At 45.6% G+C, this 12889-nt stretch overlaps 1 protein-coding gene across 2 annotated transcripts in view; it reads right to left on the bottom strand.

The window, feature by feature from the left end:
* MAP1B (microtubule associated protein 1B) overlaps positions 1–12889 on the bottom strand; it is a 94059-nt gene that overhangs the window by 16485 nt on the left and 64685 nt on the right. Inside the window, exons 1-3 of one of the 2 annotated variants that reach the window (XM_057541523.1) lie at positions 11099–11535; positions 7965–8047; positions 5727–5867 (exon numbers count right to left, since the gene is read on the bottom strand). In XM_057541523.1, the coding sequence (XP_057397506.1) occupies positions 5727–5858 (132 nt within the window). In that variant the 5' untranslated portion in view covers positions 5859–5867; positions 7965–8047; positions 11099–11535. Of the gene's footprint in view, positions 1–5726; positions 5868–7964; positions 8048–11098; positions 11536–12889 lie in introns of those variants that run through there. The other variant, XM_057541521.1, reaches the window with a different exon arrangement.

Genomic DNA, 12889 nt, shown 5'->3' with positions numbered 1-12889 from the left:
CCTGGATACCAGTATTCTGAGGCTACTAGTATGAATGTTTAGAAGGGTTATAAAATCTGAATTTTCCAATGTTAGATTGCAGTAAAATAGCCAATTTTGTTTTGTTAGCCTATTTGTCCTACATTTTATGTGAAGGGTCACAAAACAGCAAAACAACAAGTCTTCTTTGACTTTGCTGTCTTCCTCTGACTTGACGATCTTCTACAAAAGGGATAAGAATCAACTATTTTGGAAGCTAAGAAAACTGATGATAAACAGTAAATGGTAGCCATCCATGGGGGAGTCTTTGCTCAAATTATTTGCTGACCAAAGCAAACATCAGCACCAACTATGGCTTCTTGTCCAGTAATTAGCATAGACCCACATCACCATCACTATAGAACAGTTACAATTGTCTCAATCCTAATTTTCACACAGAGCACACGCAAACTATTCATGTTTTATAACACATTTCTGAGGAGAAATTCAGGATAACTCAAACTGCTGAGTCTTTAATAGTGAAATGTAAAAATTAAGTTTAGTTCATTTTAATTTTTGAAATTCTACCCTGAGGGGTGTGGCAGGTAAAGGTATGATCCAGCTGTGTGCAGGGGGTATTCAGTCACTAGCTCTTTTTATGTGAAGTAGGTAATCATCAAGATCAAGGAGAAGGTAAAAGGACTTGAGGAATACCTCCTTACTTTCCATCTTTTCACCTCTACCCAGAGAGTTTCTATGAAACAAAGGAAATGACCCCCCAAAGGAAACAAAGCTGTGCAGAATTCTGAGGAAGTCAAGGGCCTTGAAAAACAGCAAAGAGGCTGGTGAATGGAAAACTGTGACGTACAAGAGAAAGCAGAAAAGAAAGTCAGCACTGCCAGACAGGTTTTTTTTCAGAGAGGGAAAATCCGGTTCCTTTGGAGAAGCAACAACATACTGTGCATGAGACAAGAACACAGTCTCAGGCTGGAGAGAACCCGTCATGAAAGAGACAGATGGAAAGGGTCCGGGAGGAGGAGGAAGAACAAGTCCTACGGCCTTGGAGCAGCACAGCAGAAACAAAGCCCCGACGTCCCCCCTGAACCGGCTTCCAGACCTGTGCCAGCACGTACACTGGAGAGAGAGGGCCTCAAGGGCAAAGACCAGGTCTCACAAGTGCCTGCTCAACCAAGGAGCAGATGAGAGCAACGAGGAGGAGCCAACAATGTGAGCAGTGACAAGGAAACCTGGGAGTAGGTCTTAGACTTGGAACCTGAGGCTTCCTCTAAAAGAGTTTGGAAATCATCACCATGATAAATGGTAGCTAGTAGAGCCCGTTATACTAAAAGCTCCTGAATAGGCGGAAACACGTCTTCTCTATCTCTGCTATCTTTGTTTCCCCAATACATCATCAGGCTCAATCGATGTTTGTTGAACCTCACTGAACTTGGCCAGTTCAATACGTGCTGTCCTCCTGAAGTGGACACTTGGGAAGTGACCAGAGCCCACTAATACTTCTCAAGCACACTGACTGCTACCCTCCCCTTGTTCTTACAAAGACGGGTGGGTGACATGACCAGAAGGAATATTGTTTGGGTCAAAGATAGTCTTTTTTGTTAATTACCTTTTCTAATTAAATGCAGGCATACTGGAAGAGGAAGGAAGATATAGGAAATAAATGACTTTACAGCAGATAATATTAACGAAATAAGATTGCAATTTCTAAACCATAGCCTACTAACTACATTTCCTTTTGTGGTTAGATTACTTGCTTGGCTAATGAGGAAATATAGCAGACAGTGTATCTGTGGGTTTTAGCAAGATGTTTAAGAGGATCTCTGCACAGTGTGGCGGTAGAATTGGGTGATCTGTAGCCAGCCATGTAAATTCTACTGCTCCATGTCAACCTGGAGGGAGGTCTACGATAGGCTCATTTATGTCCTGTTGGTATTGACTTGAATGAAAATGGTGAAGGCATGCTTATCAAATCTGCGGACAGCATGAAAATAGGAGGCCTAGGCATTGTTGGGTGGCAGAATTAAGACATTTAGGAAAGCTCTTGACATTGGGATGATGATGACAAAGTCAACTCTAACAAACAGAGGTATTCTAAAGGGATAAATGTAAAGTCCAATAAACCAGCTGGGAAAGCAGGATTGGGAGATGGGGCTTATCAACAATATCCATGGAAAAGACTCAGGGATTTTAGTTGACAGTCAAGTGCATTTATCATAAAGCTAAAGAAGCTTAAATTTCAAGGCTCCTCAGAGGCCTGGTCCCCTCCCAAAGTCCTGTACTTAATTGTGTATTAATAATTTTGTTTTCTTTTTCTTAAAGGGAACCCCCCCGAAAACTATGTTAATTACAGAGCTCCTCAGAGCCTGCATCCCTTCTTCACTGACGTTTAATTGTGGATAGTGATGGTCAAAAGTTAGTTTTAGACTTATTGAATAGAAAATTGTATTGAAAACTATAGAAGTCACTGACTCTCACAATCCTAACCTGGTCAGTGACTCCTGGAGTATGGTGTCCAGTGTGAGTCGTAGCATTTTAGAGAAACTGGATCAAAAACAAACAAACTGAAATTGCTCGCTCCTTCTCCTTGGCCTTAACCTCTAAATGCTAGACCTGGGCCCCCTTCTCTTCTAACACATTTCTCCCTCTAGATTACTTCATCTATTTTCTAATGTGCTGATGGCTTCCACATTAATGTCTCTAGCCCACTCTTAGTTCCCCGAGCTCTGGACTCCTATATCTAATTGTCCGATAACGCCAAGGCACTGAAACATGGCCAAGACTGAGCTCCTGAGTTTCCCCCATCCCCACCCTACCCCCGTTTCCTGCCAATGGACAGTGACCAGAGAATGTAAGGAACTTTTAATATCTTGTTTCATGGAGAACACTGAGTAGAACTGAAAGTGATTAATCTGGAGGGGAAAAAAACTGGCAGCACTGGTGAAGGGTGTTAAGACACTGTCTGTCAGGTGGAAAAGAGATCACATTCCTTCCATGAAGATACGATGAGACAAATGAGGAAAAACTTCCTAACAGAGAGAATGAAAAATGTCCCCAGGAGATGGTGATTTCACCATCCTCAGATTTCAGGGAGGGATGGGTTAGCCAGATGACTGTTCTATCTGTAGGTTCTGGTTTTGTCATTGACCTCCAATGACTCACAAAAGCTGAAGCTCTGTGCACTGATAATTCTATTTTTCAGTCCATTTATTTTTAGCTCTTCTTGTTAAAAAAATGTGTCATTTTTGGTTTTGCCAAATTGTGTTTCTGGTTTCTCTGGAGTGACTAGTATATTTCAAGGACTAAATAAAAGGAACAAGAGTAGACATCAAACGGCCTTTAAGATCCCTTAGTTACTGAGTCATTCTGTACTCAAAACCTTTTCCCAAGGCAACGATAGGCAATCACAGCTCTAAAAGCCTGCTAACCATTAGCCTGCTCCAGTGGTTTCCAATCCACTTTGGCTATGGCATCTTTTCTCCAAAGTCCAGAATGTAAAAAAGGTAAAGGCCTAGGTACTCTGGTTGGGACAAGGGGAAGTGAGTGAATTCTACCCTGTCTTCCCCTTTTCTTGTCTTCCCCCAGCACCCCTGACACCATTGATCTAGTCTGTAAGGGAAAGTTCTAGAGATCTTTTAACGTGTGTTGAGCATTACTTCTCCAAAGTATCGGGGTGGGGGTTATGGGGCCGGCAGAGGAGAATATGACAGAGCCTCTGGCCTTTAAAACGCCTGCCTGATATTATGAAAACGTGTGCCCTTCCGAACATGCCTCAGTGATTAGAATTCAGCCCTTGCACAGAACTCCCATTCTCCAGTTAAAGCTGTTTCTTTTTCTTCTTTCTTTTTCTTCTGTAATTAGTGGTAAATTCTGATATATGCACAGTCCCTTGTGCTAAAATTCTACTCTTGTGGGCTAGTAAAAATGATTTAAGCAGCAATATTCACAACACGACCTTATTGACACTGCCTTATTTAAAGACAGAGAGAGAGGTATTATTTGGGGTCCAGATGGGTGGATTGTGATACCTCCAGATTTAAAATTCTGGCAATGACAAACCCTTTTGTTTACATATGTCCTCTGTCCTATTTTACTGTAAAAAAAAAAAAAAAAGACAAACCAATGACATGGGGGTAGAAACCAACCACTAGAAACTAACTGTGGAACTGCACAGGAATGTAGGAGAGGCACCTGTGTTCACGTAAATGAGCTAAGGGTTCAGGGCTGAACTGAGCCTAGAGCAAGCCGGTTAACCGCCCACCCGTGGTACTGGGCCACGGGGCTGTTTCCAGGCCTCTGCAGCCCTCTCCCTTGCCCAGGCCAAGGTGCTGATAGTGTGTGTGACCTCTGAGCTACCAGACAGATGCCCAGCTGGCCCTGGGCAGAACACGAACCTGGGGACACAATCTTGCGTAAGATTCTGACATTACAGTGATCACACGCCCATCTCAGGGCAGCAGAGAGAGTGAGAATTAGAGCTCTGGCTTGGGAATCTCAGTGCAATCAAACAAGGTTGTGAGGGAGCCCTGGGCCCTTTTTCACTGTAGTGGGAGCCTGGGCTATCTGCCTCGGGACCCAGATGACATCACAACTTCTGAAAGCTGGAGAAAAATGTTCCTTTTTATTCCTCCCCAGTGAATGAAGAAACAGTGATGTCATTCGATCAGTCTTGCTACAAAAAGCCTCCAGGTGAACCTAATGAAGCTGGGCAGTTTATTTACAGCCCTTGCCAATGATGGAAAGTACACAGAGGCCTCTCTGTGACTCTCGGGGCCAAGGAAGATTAAATGCAGAAAGACAGATGGCCCTTCCCAACGAGACTAAGACGCCGCCATCTCAGGAAGTTCTCGGGAAGATGGTTTTAAATAGATGCGGCAACTCCTCCTGTCAGCACGTCCCTCAACCTCTCCATGTAGAAATCTGCTATCAGCTACGGGCAGCCCCAAGCTGCTATGGTGACAGCCCTGAATTGTCGCTCTAACTAGGAGACAGAGGCGCGTTATTTTGCAAAGAGAAGTTTCCCAACCAGATAAATTCTCAAGCAGAAATAACCAAATTCAAATGTTCGATCTGATTTTACCAAATACCACTAGTATCCTATAATTTTCAAAACTTCACATGTATCATCCTTGAATAAGATATATTCGTTAGAAATATTAATGATAAGGCTTCAGTCCAGCTACTTTAACCATCCTTCTCTTGGGGCATGGACATGGCCCATAGACACACCCCATTTTCCTACATGCCTCCCTTTCTTGGGCTATTCAAGCAGCCCAAGTTCAAACACTGGGGCCAGGCATTAAAAGTAAGATAAATCAGAAGTTATTTGACCAGGATAAGTAAGTACATGCACTGAAAGAGATCAGGGCAGTTAAATCCTACCCAAAATCCAAGAGATCTTTGGAGTATTTCAGAAAACAGGAAACCTGGGTTTTCTTTTGGACTCTGTCATTCCAAGTTTCTCCATCATCTCTGCCATCTGTAAAATGCTGACTGTTCCAACCCCCCTCCATCTGTATCTCGGGCACATTCAGAATGGTTCCAATTAATTATAGATGAGTGCTCTAAATTCCTCGGGTGATGAGCCACAGGACTACAGGACACTGCACCACGCGGTTTTACTTATTTCAAAGGAGTGCAACACCCCCTCCCCTCCTCCTTCTATCTCCCACGAGCGCTTTCAAAGATCAGCCTAAGGCTACAACAATAACCGAGCAACTGTAAAGCTTGGATACTCCCAGACAGGAGCCTACCTCTTGATCGGTGAAAATCTCTATGAAGTTCTGGAAGGAGAAAGAGCCGGACTGGAGAATGAGCTCTCCGGTATTTTCAAAGCACTGCCCCGTCAACACGAGCAGCTTGTGTCGGGCGGCGTCCGTGATCATTAAGCGCACCTGAAACAAAGCACGGGGAGCATGAGCCATGGGGGGCACTGGAATCCCACCTTCGGGATTAGGCTGGCCCTTGGAGCTCCTGAAGTTTCTTACCAACAAGAAGTATGCGTTCCCCGGTATTCACATTGCCCCTGGGGTGTTGGACGGAGCCAATGACTGTGGTCACCAGCTGCCCATGAATGCCATTTTCCAAATCTGGCTACCACCAAGACAGTAGTAGGAGTTAACTTTCTCCCCTTAGTTTCCTTGTCTTTTTCAAAGCAGTCTCCACAGCTGGCAATCATTTGTTGCACAGCTGTGCCCACTAGCAGCGTGCATACTAGTAGCGTGCAGTTCGTGAGACATGAATATCTCACAGGCTGACTCATCAAGTACAGTCCAGGTCTCCCAACTGCTGCCTCAGGAAACATAGGTTTCCAGCTAGGGTCCCAAGTCAGCCCCTCCCACCCAGGACCCCTTTCCTGCCAAGCCACACACCGAACACACAGCTCCAAAAGCAGTCTCCAATGGGAGCAGCAAGGTGCCTAACGTTGAACTTGAACATAAACAAAAGGCTGCCCTGATTGGGAATCTTTTAAATGGAATTGTAAACGGTTTGCACGAAAGAACTCTCTGTTCTTTAAGTGGCAGGGAGCCAGCCTGTCCTTCAGCAGAAATACCACTCCAAGCACCAAGGTTATTCATTCTGAGCCCAACTCAGTTCAGCACAAAGTGACTGCCAGGCATCATGCTAGGCACTAAGGGAGGGATGCAAAGTAAACAGGACGTGACCCACTGTCCCCACAGACCCCAGAGTCCAGGGAAATGCACATGTACCGAAGTAATTGTTCCAGCCCCATCTGCTCCACAGGCAAGCCTGGGTTCCTTAAAGAAATTCCTCATTTTTTCCTTCTTCATTTCTCACAGCTGTTCCAGGCAATCTGCCTGCACATGTATTCAACCTCCAGCTTTTTTCAAGTTGTATCTACTTCCTGATTCTGATGGCCAAAGACAGATTGCTAGCGCATCACCTGCCTCACCTTGTACCTTCATGGATTGTCAGAGAGGCCCTGCTGATCTGGAGCAGATGAAGTGGGATCAAAACAGGCTATATAATGACAGCCACAAAGTGGAAGCAAACCAGATGTCCATCAGCTGATGAATGGATAAATAAAAGTGGTGTACCCATACACTGGAATACTATTCTGTCATAAAAAGGAATGAGGTACTGATATGGGCTACGATGTAGATGACTCTGGAAAACACTACGTAAAGTGAAATAAGCCAGACACAAAAGGCCACATATCATATGATTCCACTGTCTGAAATACGTGCTCAGAATAGGAAAATCCATAGAGGCAAAAAGTAGATGAACGGTTGCCAGTGGTTGGGGTAATGGGGGTGACTGCTAATGAGCTTGGGGTTTTGGGCAACAATTTCATATAGTGGTAATAAAAATATTAATACTGAGAAAAGCCAACATACATGTTTTGGTTGTCATATGCCATGCTCTGTTCTAAGCACTTGACACTTTTGGACACAAAACTAAATGTCAGTGCTATTATGATCTCCATTTTATAGAGGTGGAATGAGACAAAGAGATGGTCAATAACTTGCCCAAGGCCACCAGCTAACAAGTGGCAGAACCCAGGCAGTCTGGCAGCAGAGGCCGTGCTCCTGACAGCTGTGCTGTCCTGCCTTTCAGCAGTGACAAGGGGTGGGCAGGACGCTCTGAAGGAGGCCTGCATCTGAGAAGCCATTATTCTCCCAATTTGGGGCATGGAGGTCTCAGCCTGCAGGCGTGCAGTCTACTTTCCCTGCTACCTCCCAGCCAGACTCCATCCCAGCAGCCCACCCTCCGGGTACACCCCACATTCCACACCCCCTTCACCTCTACAAAATACTACAGTTCTGGCCAGCGTCTTCCACTCTGTCCTTACTGAAAGGGGCAGTCTCGGGTGGTACTGATGCAGAGAACCAGCTGCTGACTAGGGGTACGGAAGCATCCCTGGACCCAGAACCTGTCTGTCCCTTGTCCCTCTCTTGCCACCTGCCCAGCCCCTCTCATCAGCTGGGTCTCCGTCCACTGTGTGAGGCCCTGCGGAGCCAGATACTTACCTCAGTGCTGACTGCTTCATCTGAGGGGTTGATCAGGACCACTGTTTCTAAAACGTCACTTCTGTGATGAAGGATCTTTTGTCCTGCAGGCACAAAAACACAGACAAAAGAGGAGACCTATAGCTTTTCCGAATTAAGACCGCCCCGCCTGCTTCTGGGACAGCAGAGGCGCCGCCGCCCAGGGCTCCAGGATTCCCCAGTGTCCTGGGAAACACAATTGGTGTCACCAAGCAAGATGGTCCGGGGCTCCACGGGCTCTCACAGCCCTCTAGTCGTCAGGGTTGATCGCCAGGCTGCCTCCGCGCGTTAAGGGCGGTTTTCATCTGAGACAAGGGGTGGATGCCAGTAAAACTCAACGGGGCTCTCGACATTTCCTTTCTCATGGTAATTGGGGATGTTTCTCCGTATCAGCCTTTCTTCTGGTGAGAATGGCGCTGAGATTAACTAGGAGCCTTACTATGAAATGAATGACATCCAGAAACCCCAGCTAACAATTAGCCCAACAACCAGAATGTCTGTCTGAGGCAGGCTTACAGTCTGTTGGGGTATTCATTCATTAATTCACTTGCTCATAGAAAAGTGCAGAAACTGTGAGCAAATAAAGATGGGAGAACAACTCTCCCTCTGGACAGGGTGGCCAAAAAAAAAAAAAGACAAGCAAAGTGTATGGAGACCACGAAAGCAAGGGGACGAGGGGATGGAGGAGCCTGTCTGAGGACGGCTGAAATTCTTCGGGGCTTCTGGCTCCACATCCCTGGCTCCCCACACCTGAAAGGTTTTAGGAACTTCATGAAACCACCTCCAGCTGAAGTGGTCTGAGGCCTATGGATGCCCTTGTACAAGCGTCTCCCTCCTCAGACAGTGAGATGAAAGGGATCAAGCGGATGTATGGCCAGAGGGGGTGATACATGCTCTGGCAGGGGGTGACGGACAGAGCAGCAGAGGGGTGTCCCTCAGACACACGGCTGGGAGACACGTGCTTGGGATGGTAGAAAAGGAAGGACAATGAAACTCCGGTGACAGGAGGAAATGGAATAGAATCTGAGGGAGACAGACAACAAAGGAGAGTATACAAGAGAGGATGGCCAGAAAGCAACTGCTTTCCAGGCAAACAGTTCTTCAGAAAGCTAAAACAGAATTTCTATATGGCCTAGCAATTCCACTTTAGGTGAACTGAAAGTAGGAACTTGAAAAGAGACTTGTATGTCCATGTTCACTGCAGCATTATTCACAATAGCCAAAAGGTGGAGCCAACCCAAGTGTCCACCGATGGATGACTGGAAAACAAATTATGGTCTATCCATGCAATGGAATATAATTCAGCCATAAGAAGGAATGAAGTTCTGATACATGCATCAGTATGAACCTTGAAAGCATGCCAAGTGAAATAGGCCAGACACTAAAGGACAAATAACTGTATGATTCCATTTACATGAACTATCTAGAGTAGGCTAATTCATAGAGTCAGAGAGCAGATGAGAGATTTACCAGAGGCTGCAGGGGGAGGGATTGGGGAGTTACTGCTTAATGGGTATGAGTTTCTCTTTGGGGTGATGAAAAAGTTTTGGGAATAGCAGTGATGTTGCATAACACTGTGAATGTAATTAATGCCACTGAATTGTACATCTAGTAATGGTTAAAATGGCAAATTTTGTTTTTTATATATATTTTACCAGAAAATAAAAAAAGATTATTAATGCAGTGTATCAAAACCGTTGAACAGCACACTTTAAAGGGGTGAATTATATGGTGTGTGAATTGAATCTCAATAAAGAGGTTAAGAAAAAAAGAAGGTGGCTTTAGTTAGGGCTTTTTTCCTTTATATCATCAAGGACCAGAAGTACTATAGAAACAGAATATGTTGAAATACTTACCACCATCACATTGACAAGCCCATTTTCCTCCATTGTCTTATCTTTGCTAACAGCTAATATTTACCAGTAAACCCCACATTAGAAATGGAAAAAGCCCAAACTAAATAATGGTTTCAGGCACTGTTCCAAGCACCTCACAAGTACTAACTCATTTAGTCCGCAGAAGAGCTCTATGACATAGGTACCATGATTATCCCCTTTTACTGTTGAGGACAGTGAAGCCTATAGAGGAGAACTAACTAGCCCCAAGTCACAGAACTAAGAAGTGGTCAAGCCAGGACCTGCACCCAGGCTCCTGACTCCTCCGCCTCACTGCTCTGTGGATGAGGGTTTGGAAAAACAGACATGGTGCAGACATCGAATGCCAAGGGAGAGCTTGGGAAAAATCCAAAGGAATAAAATCAGAGATGTGCTTAAAGAAGCAAGAATTCAGAAAGCATTAGGAGAAGAATATTGGCAAAAAGAAGAAAAAAAAAGCGAAGGTGACAGAACACCCACATAAAAGAGGGTAAAATTAAGGGAAGGTACATGATGTTTTACTACAAATGCCTGAAAATGAAGAAACTCCAGAACAGAACAATGTCACCCAGTTTGAACAGGTGAAGGACTAAGCCTCAAGAAAAATAATTCAACTAAGCCATGGGAAAGAACATTTGTCTATTGTGAATGCTCAAGTCTGTAATTTATTAGACGTGGCTTTTTCGCTTAGTTGTTTTTGCTTTTGACAAGCATGTGCATTTCAAGCTAAAGCAAAAGAACATCAAACTGAATAAGCAAATGATAAAATGACAATCAACAGAACATAGAAAACCATCCCTCTTCTAGGTCCTTCCATCAGTGGCCTCCTTTGAAACAAAGACTTCAGGAGCTTCAGAGGTGCTTAAGTTGAGATAAAATTAAGCGAAAGCTTAAGACTAAGGAAAAGTGAGTGTCCATTTCCTTGATCGTACTTTTGATGTGACTCTTTTTGGCACCCAAAGCCTCAGGCAGCATAATGCCAAGGTAGGGCTGCAGTCATGGCTATACTCTGTAGGAACCCACAAAAGTAGATCCAGCGAGGTACATGGAAGCAGCTCCTTCCCCAGAGCTCCTTTCTTTCCTAAATGATCTACACAATGCCCAGACCCTGCTAGCTGCACCCTCCCAAATGCAAGTCCAAGCACAAAAGCCCAGCACCGCCTGAGCTTCTGCCCCAGCACCCTCTCCCCGAGACACGCAGTGAGGACCCTCCTGCCAAGCCCCCTGGAAGGGGGTTCTTACCATCCTCAAGAAGCTCCTTTCCTCTTTGGCTTCATCACTTGCAAACAACACAAATGCCATGTGACAGCTGCCGTTTACCTCTACTCCTTCCAAGTCAGTTTTTGGACCTGTTGGCTCAGGAATTCAACCAAGGATGTTTTTTCTGCCCGTCTTTGGAAATACGGACAGCAGTGACACAGACATGCACCAAGATGCCACGGCTGCTCCTTCAACAAAAGCCTTTTCACAGGATGGGATTTGAATGAAGAAGGGGATTTAAAGAGAGAGAGAGAAGCTTCAAGCTCTCATCACAGCCGACTGTTGGCCAGATTCTCGCCCCAGACGACTGACAACGTAAGCAGGGGCCGGGCCTTCCTGGCATCTGGCAAACCCAGGGCCTGCACGAGGGGCCCGGGCAAGCCATGCCCGCACTCCCACATCCCAGTGGGGTGCCAGGTCTCCTGGCAGCAGGCGGCTCTGGGCTCAGGCTGCTGCGACGCTCACGAAGTTGCATATTTGGGGAATGTTTCACACTGGGAAACAGGCCAGGCGTTCTGAAGGAGAGGCCGCCACCCTCGCCTGCAGAGGTCTCATTCAGTTGCTTCAGAAAAGAAGTTCCCAGAAGAGAAAGACAACACGGTTGCAGCCTCTCTCTTTGCCATTATCGCCTGCGTTCTCCAGAAACAGCTCACAGGGAAACCATTAGGCAGCCCAGATGAATAGTCAGGTCTCCTCAGCACTGGTCTGGGGGCACCGAAAGCGGGGGCTTGAGATGGACTGATTGTGTCACTTACTGCTGGGATAAGAAAAAAGTCTTTGAGGGCTTCCCCACAAAACTCAGGGTAATTGTGAAGGCTCAATCCTGGGCGGCAGGGAGGGCGGGGAGGACTGTTATGTGACAAAAAGGGGTCTGCTCCACCTTGGAATCAAAAGAGGAAGGCCTGGGGACCCCCTGAAGCAGCAGGGCCTCACACACAATGAGACTTTTGTCTGTGGGCTCCCAAAGGCTACGCTTAAAACTCAAATAAGCCTGTATTTTTCACTTATTGTTGGACCCTTTTTTAATTACTGAAATTCTGACAGATCAACTCAATCTATGTGTCTTGTAAGGTTGGGCTGTTTTAGTGGTTTACGTTTTACTGTATCCAGGTGACTTTGAAATCTCTGAAAGCAAAACGTCATTTTCTAGGTATGTAAGTTTTAGGTTGCTTATAGGGTCTTATCTCCACAGAATTAATATTCATCTAAAGACACACACACGCACACACACAGGCTCTCTCCGGGTTTCAGCAGGGTCTGACCGTGGCTAAATTAAAAGACACGCACTGTTGAGGAACAGCCATAACCAAGCCCCGTAAAACTCAGAGCCTTCTCGCCGGCAGACAGCTGGCCCTTCTCTCCCACACACACCTCACACGTCGGCCCCAGAACACAGTGGCCTTAGGAGGCTGCAGCATCTCTGCTGCCAGGGCAACACCAGCAATGGTCTCGGCCCAGGCAGGCAGCCGCTTAATGAAAAACCTGAGCGCAACGGAGAGAGTGCTGGGCCCAAGCTGCAGGAGCGCTAAGAGATGGGAGAAAATCCTTGATGAAAATAATAACTAGTAATGCTAAAACCTTTTAGATTGTCTTTAAGAGGACGATAACTGCGTATCTTGGGGAAGAATATGTAATTTCCATTTCCATTAATGATCACAATCCAGAACCTTATCCCTGCAACTTGCTTTTCCTAAAAAATGAACTCTTGCGAGCATAAACAAGAAATGGATATGAAGACTAAAGATAGCTTCTGTATCCATTCAGTATCGAGGG

The sequence above is a fragment of the Balaenoptera acutorostrata genome, chromosome 2 (genome assembly GCF_949987535.1).
Source record: "Balaenoptera acutorostrata chromosome 2, mBalAcu1.1, whole genome shotgun sequence".
Taxonomy (NCBI): domain Eukaryota; kingdom Metazoa; phylum Chordata; class Mammalia; order Artiodactyla; family Balaenopteridae; genus Balaenoptera; species Balaenoptera acutorostrata.
This window is presented reverse-complemented; position numbering and strand designations above follow the sequence as displayed.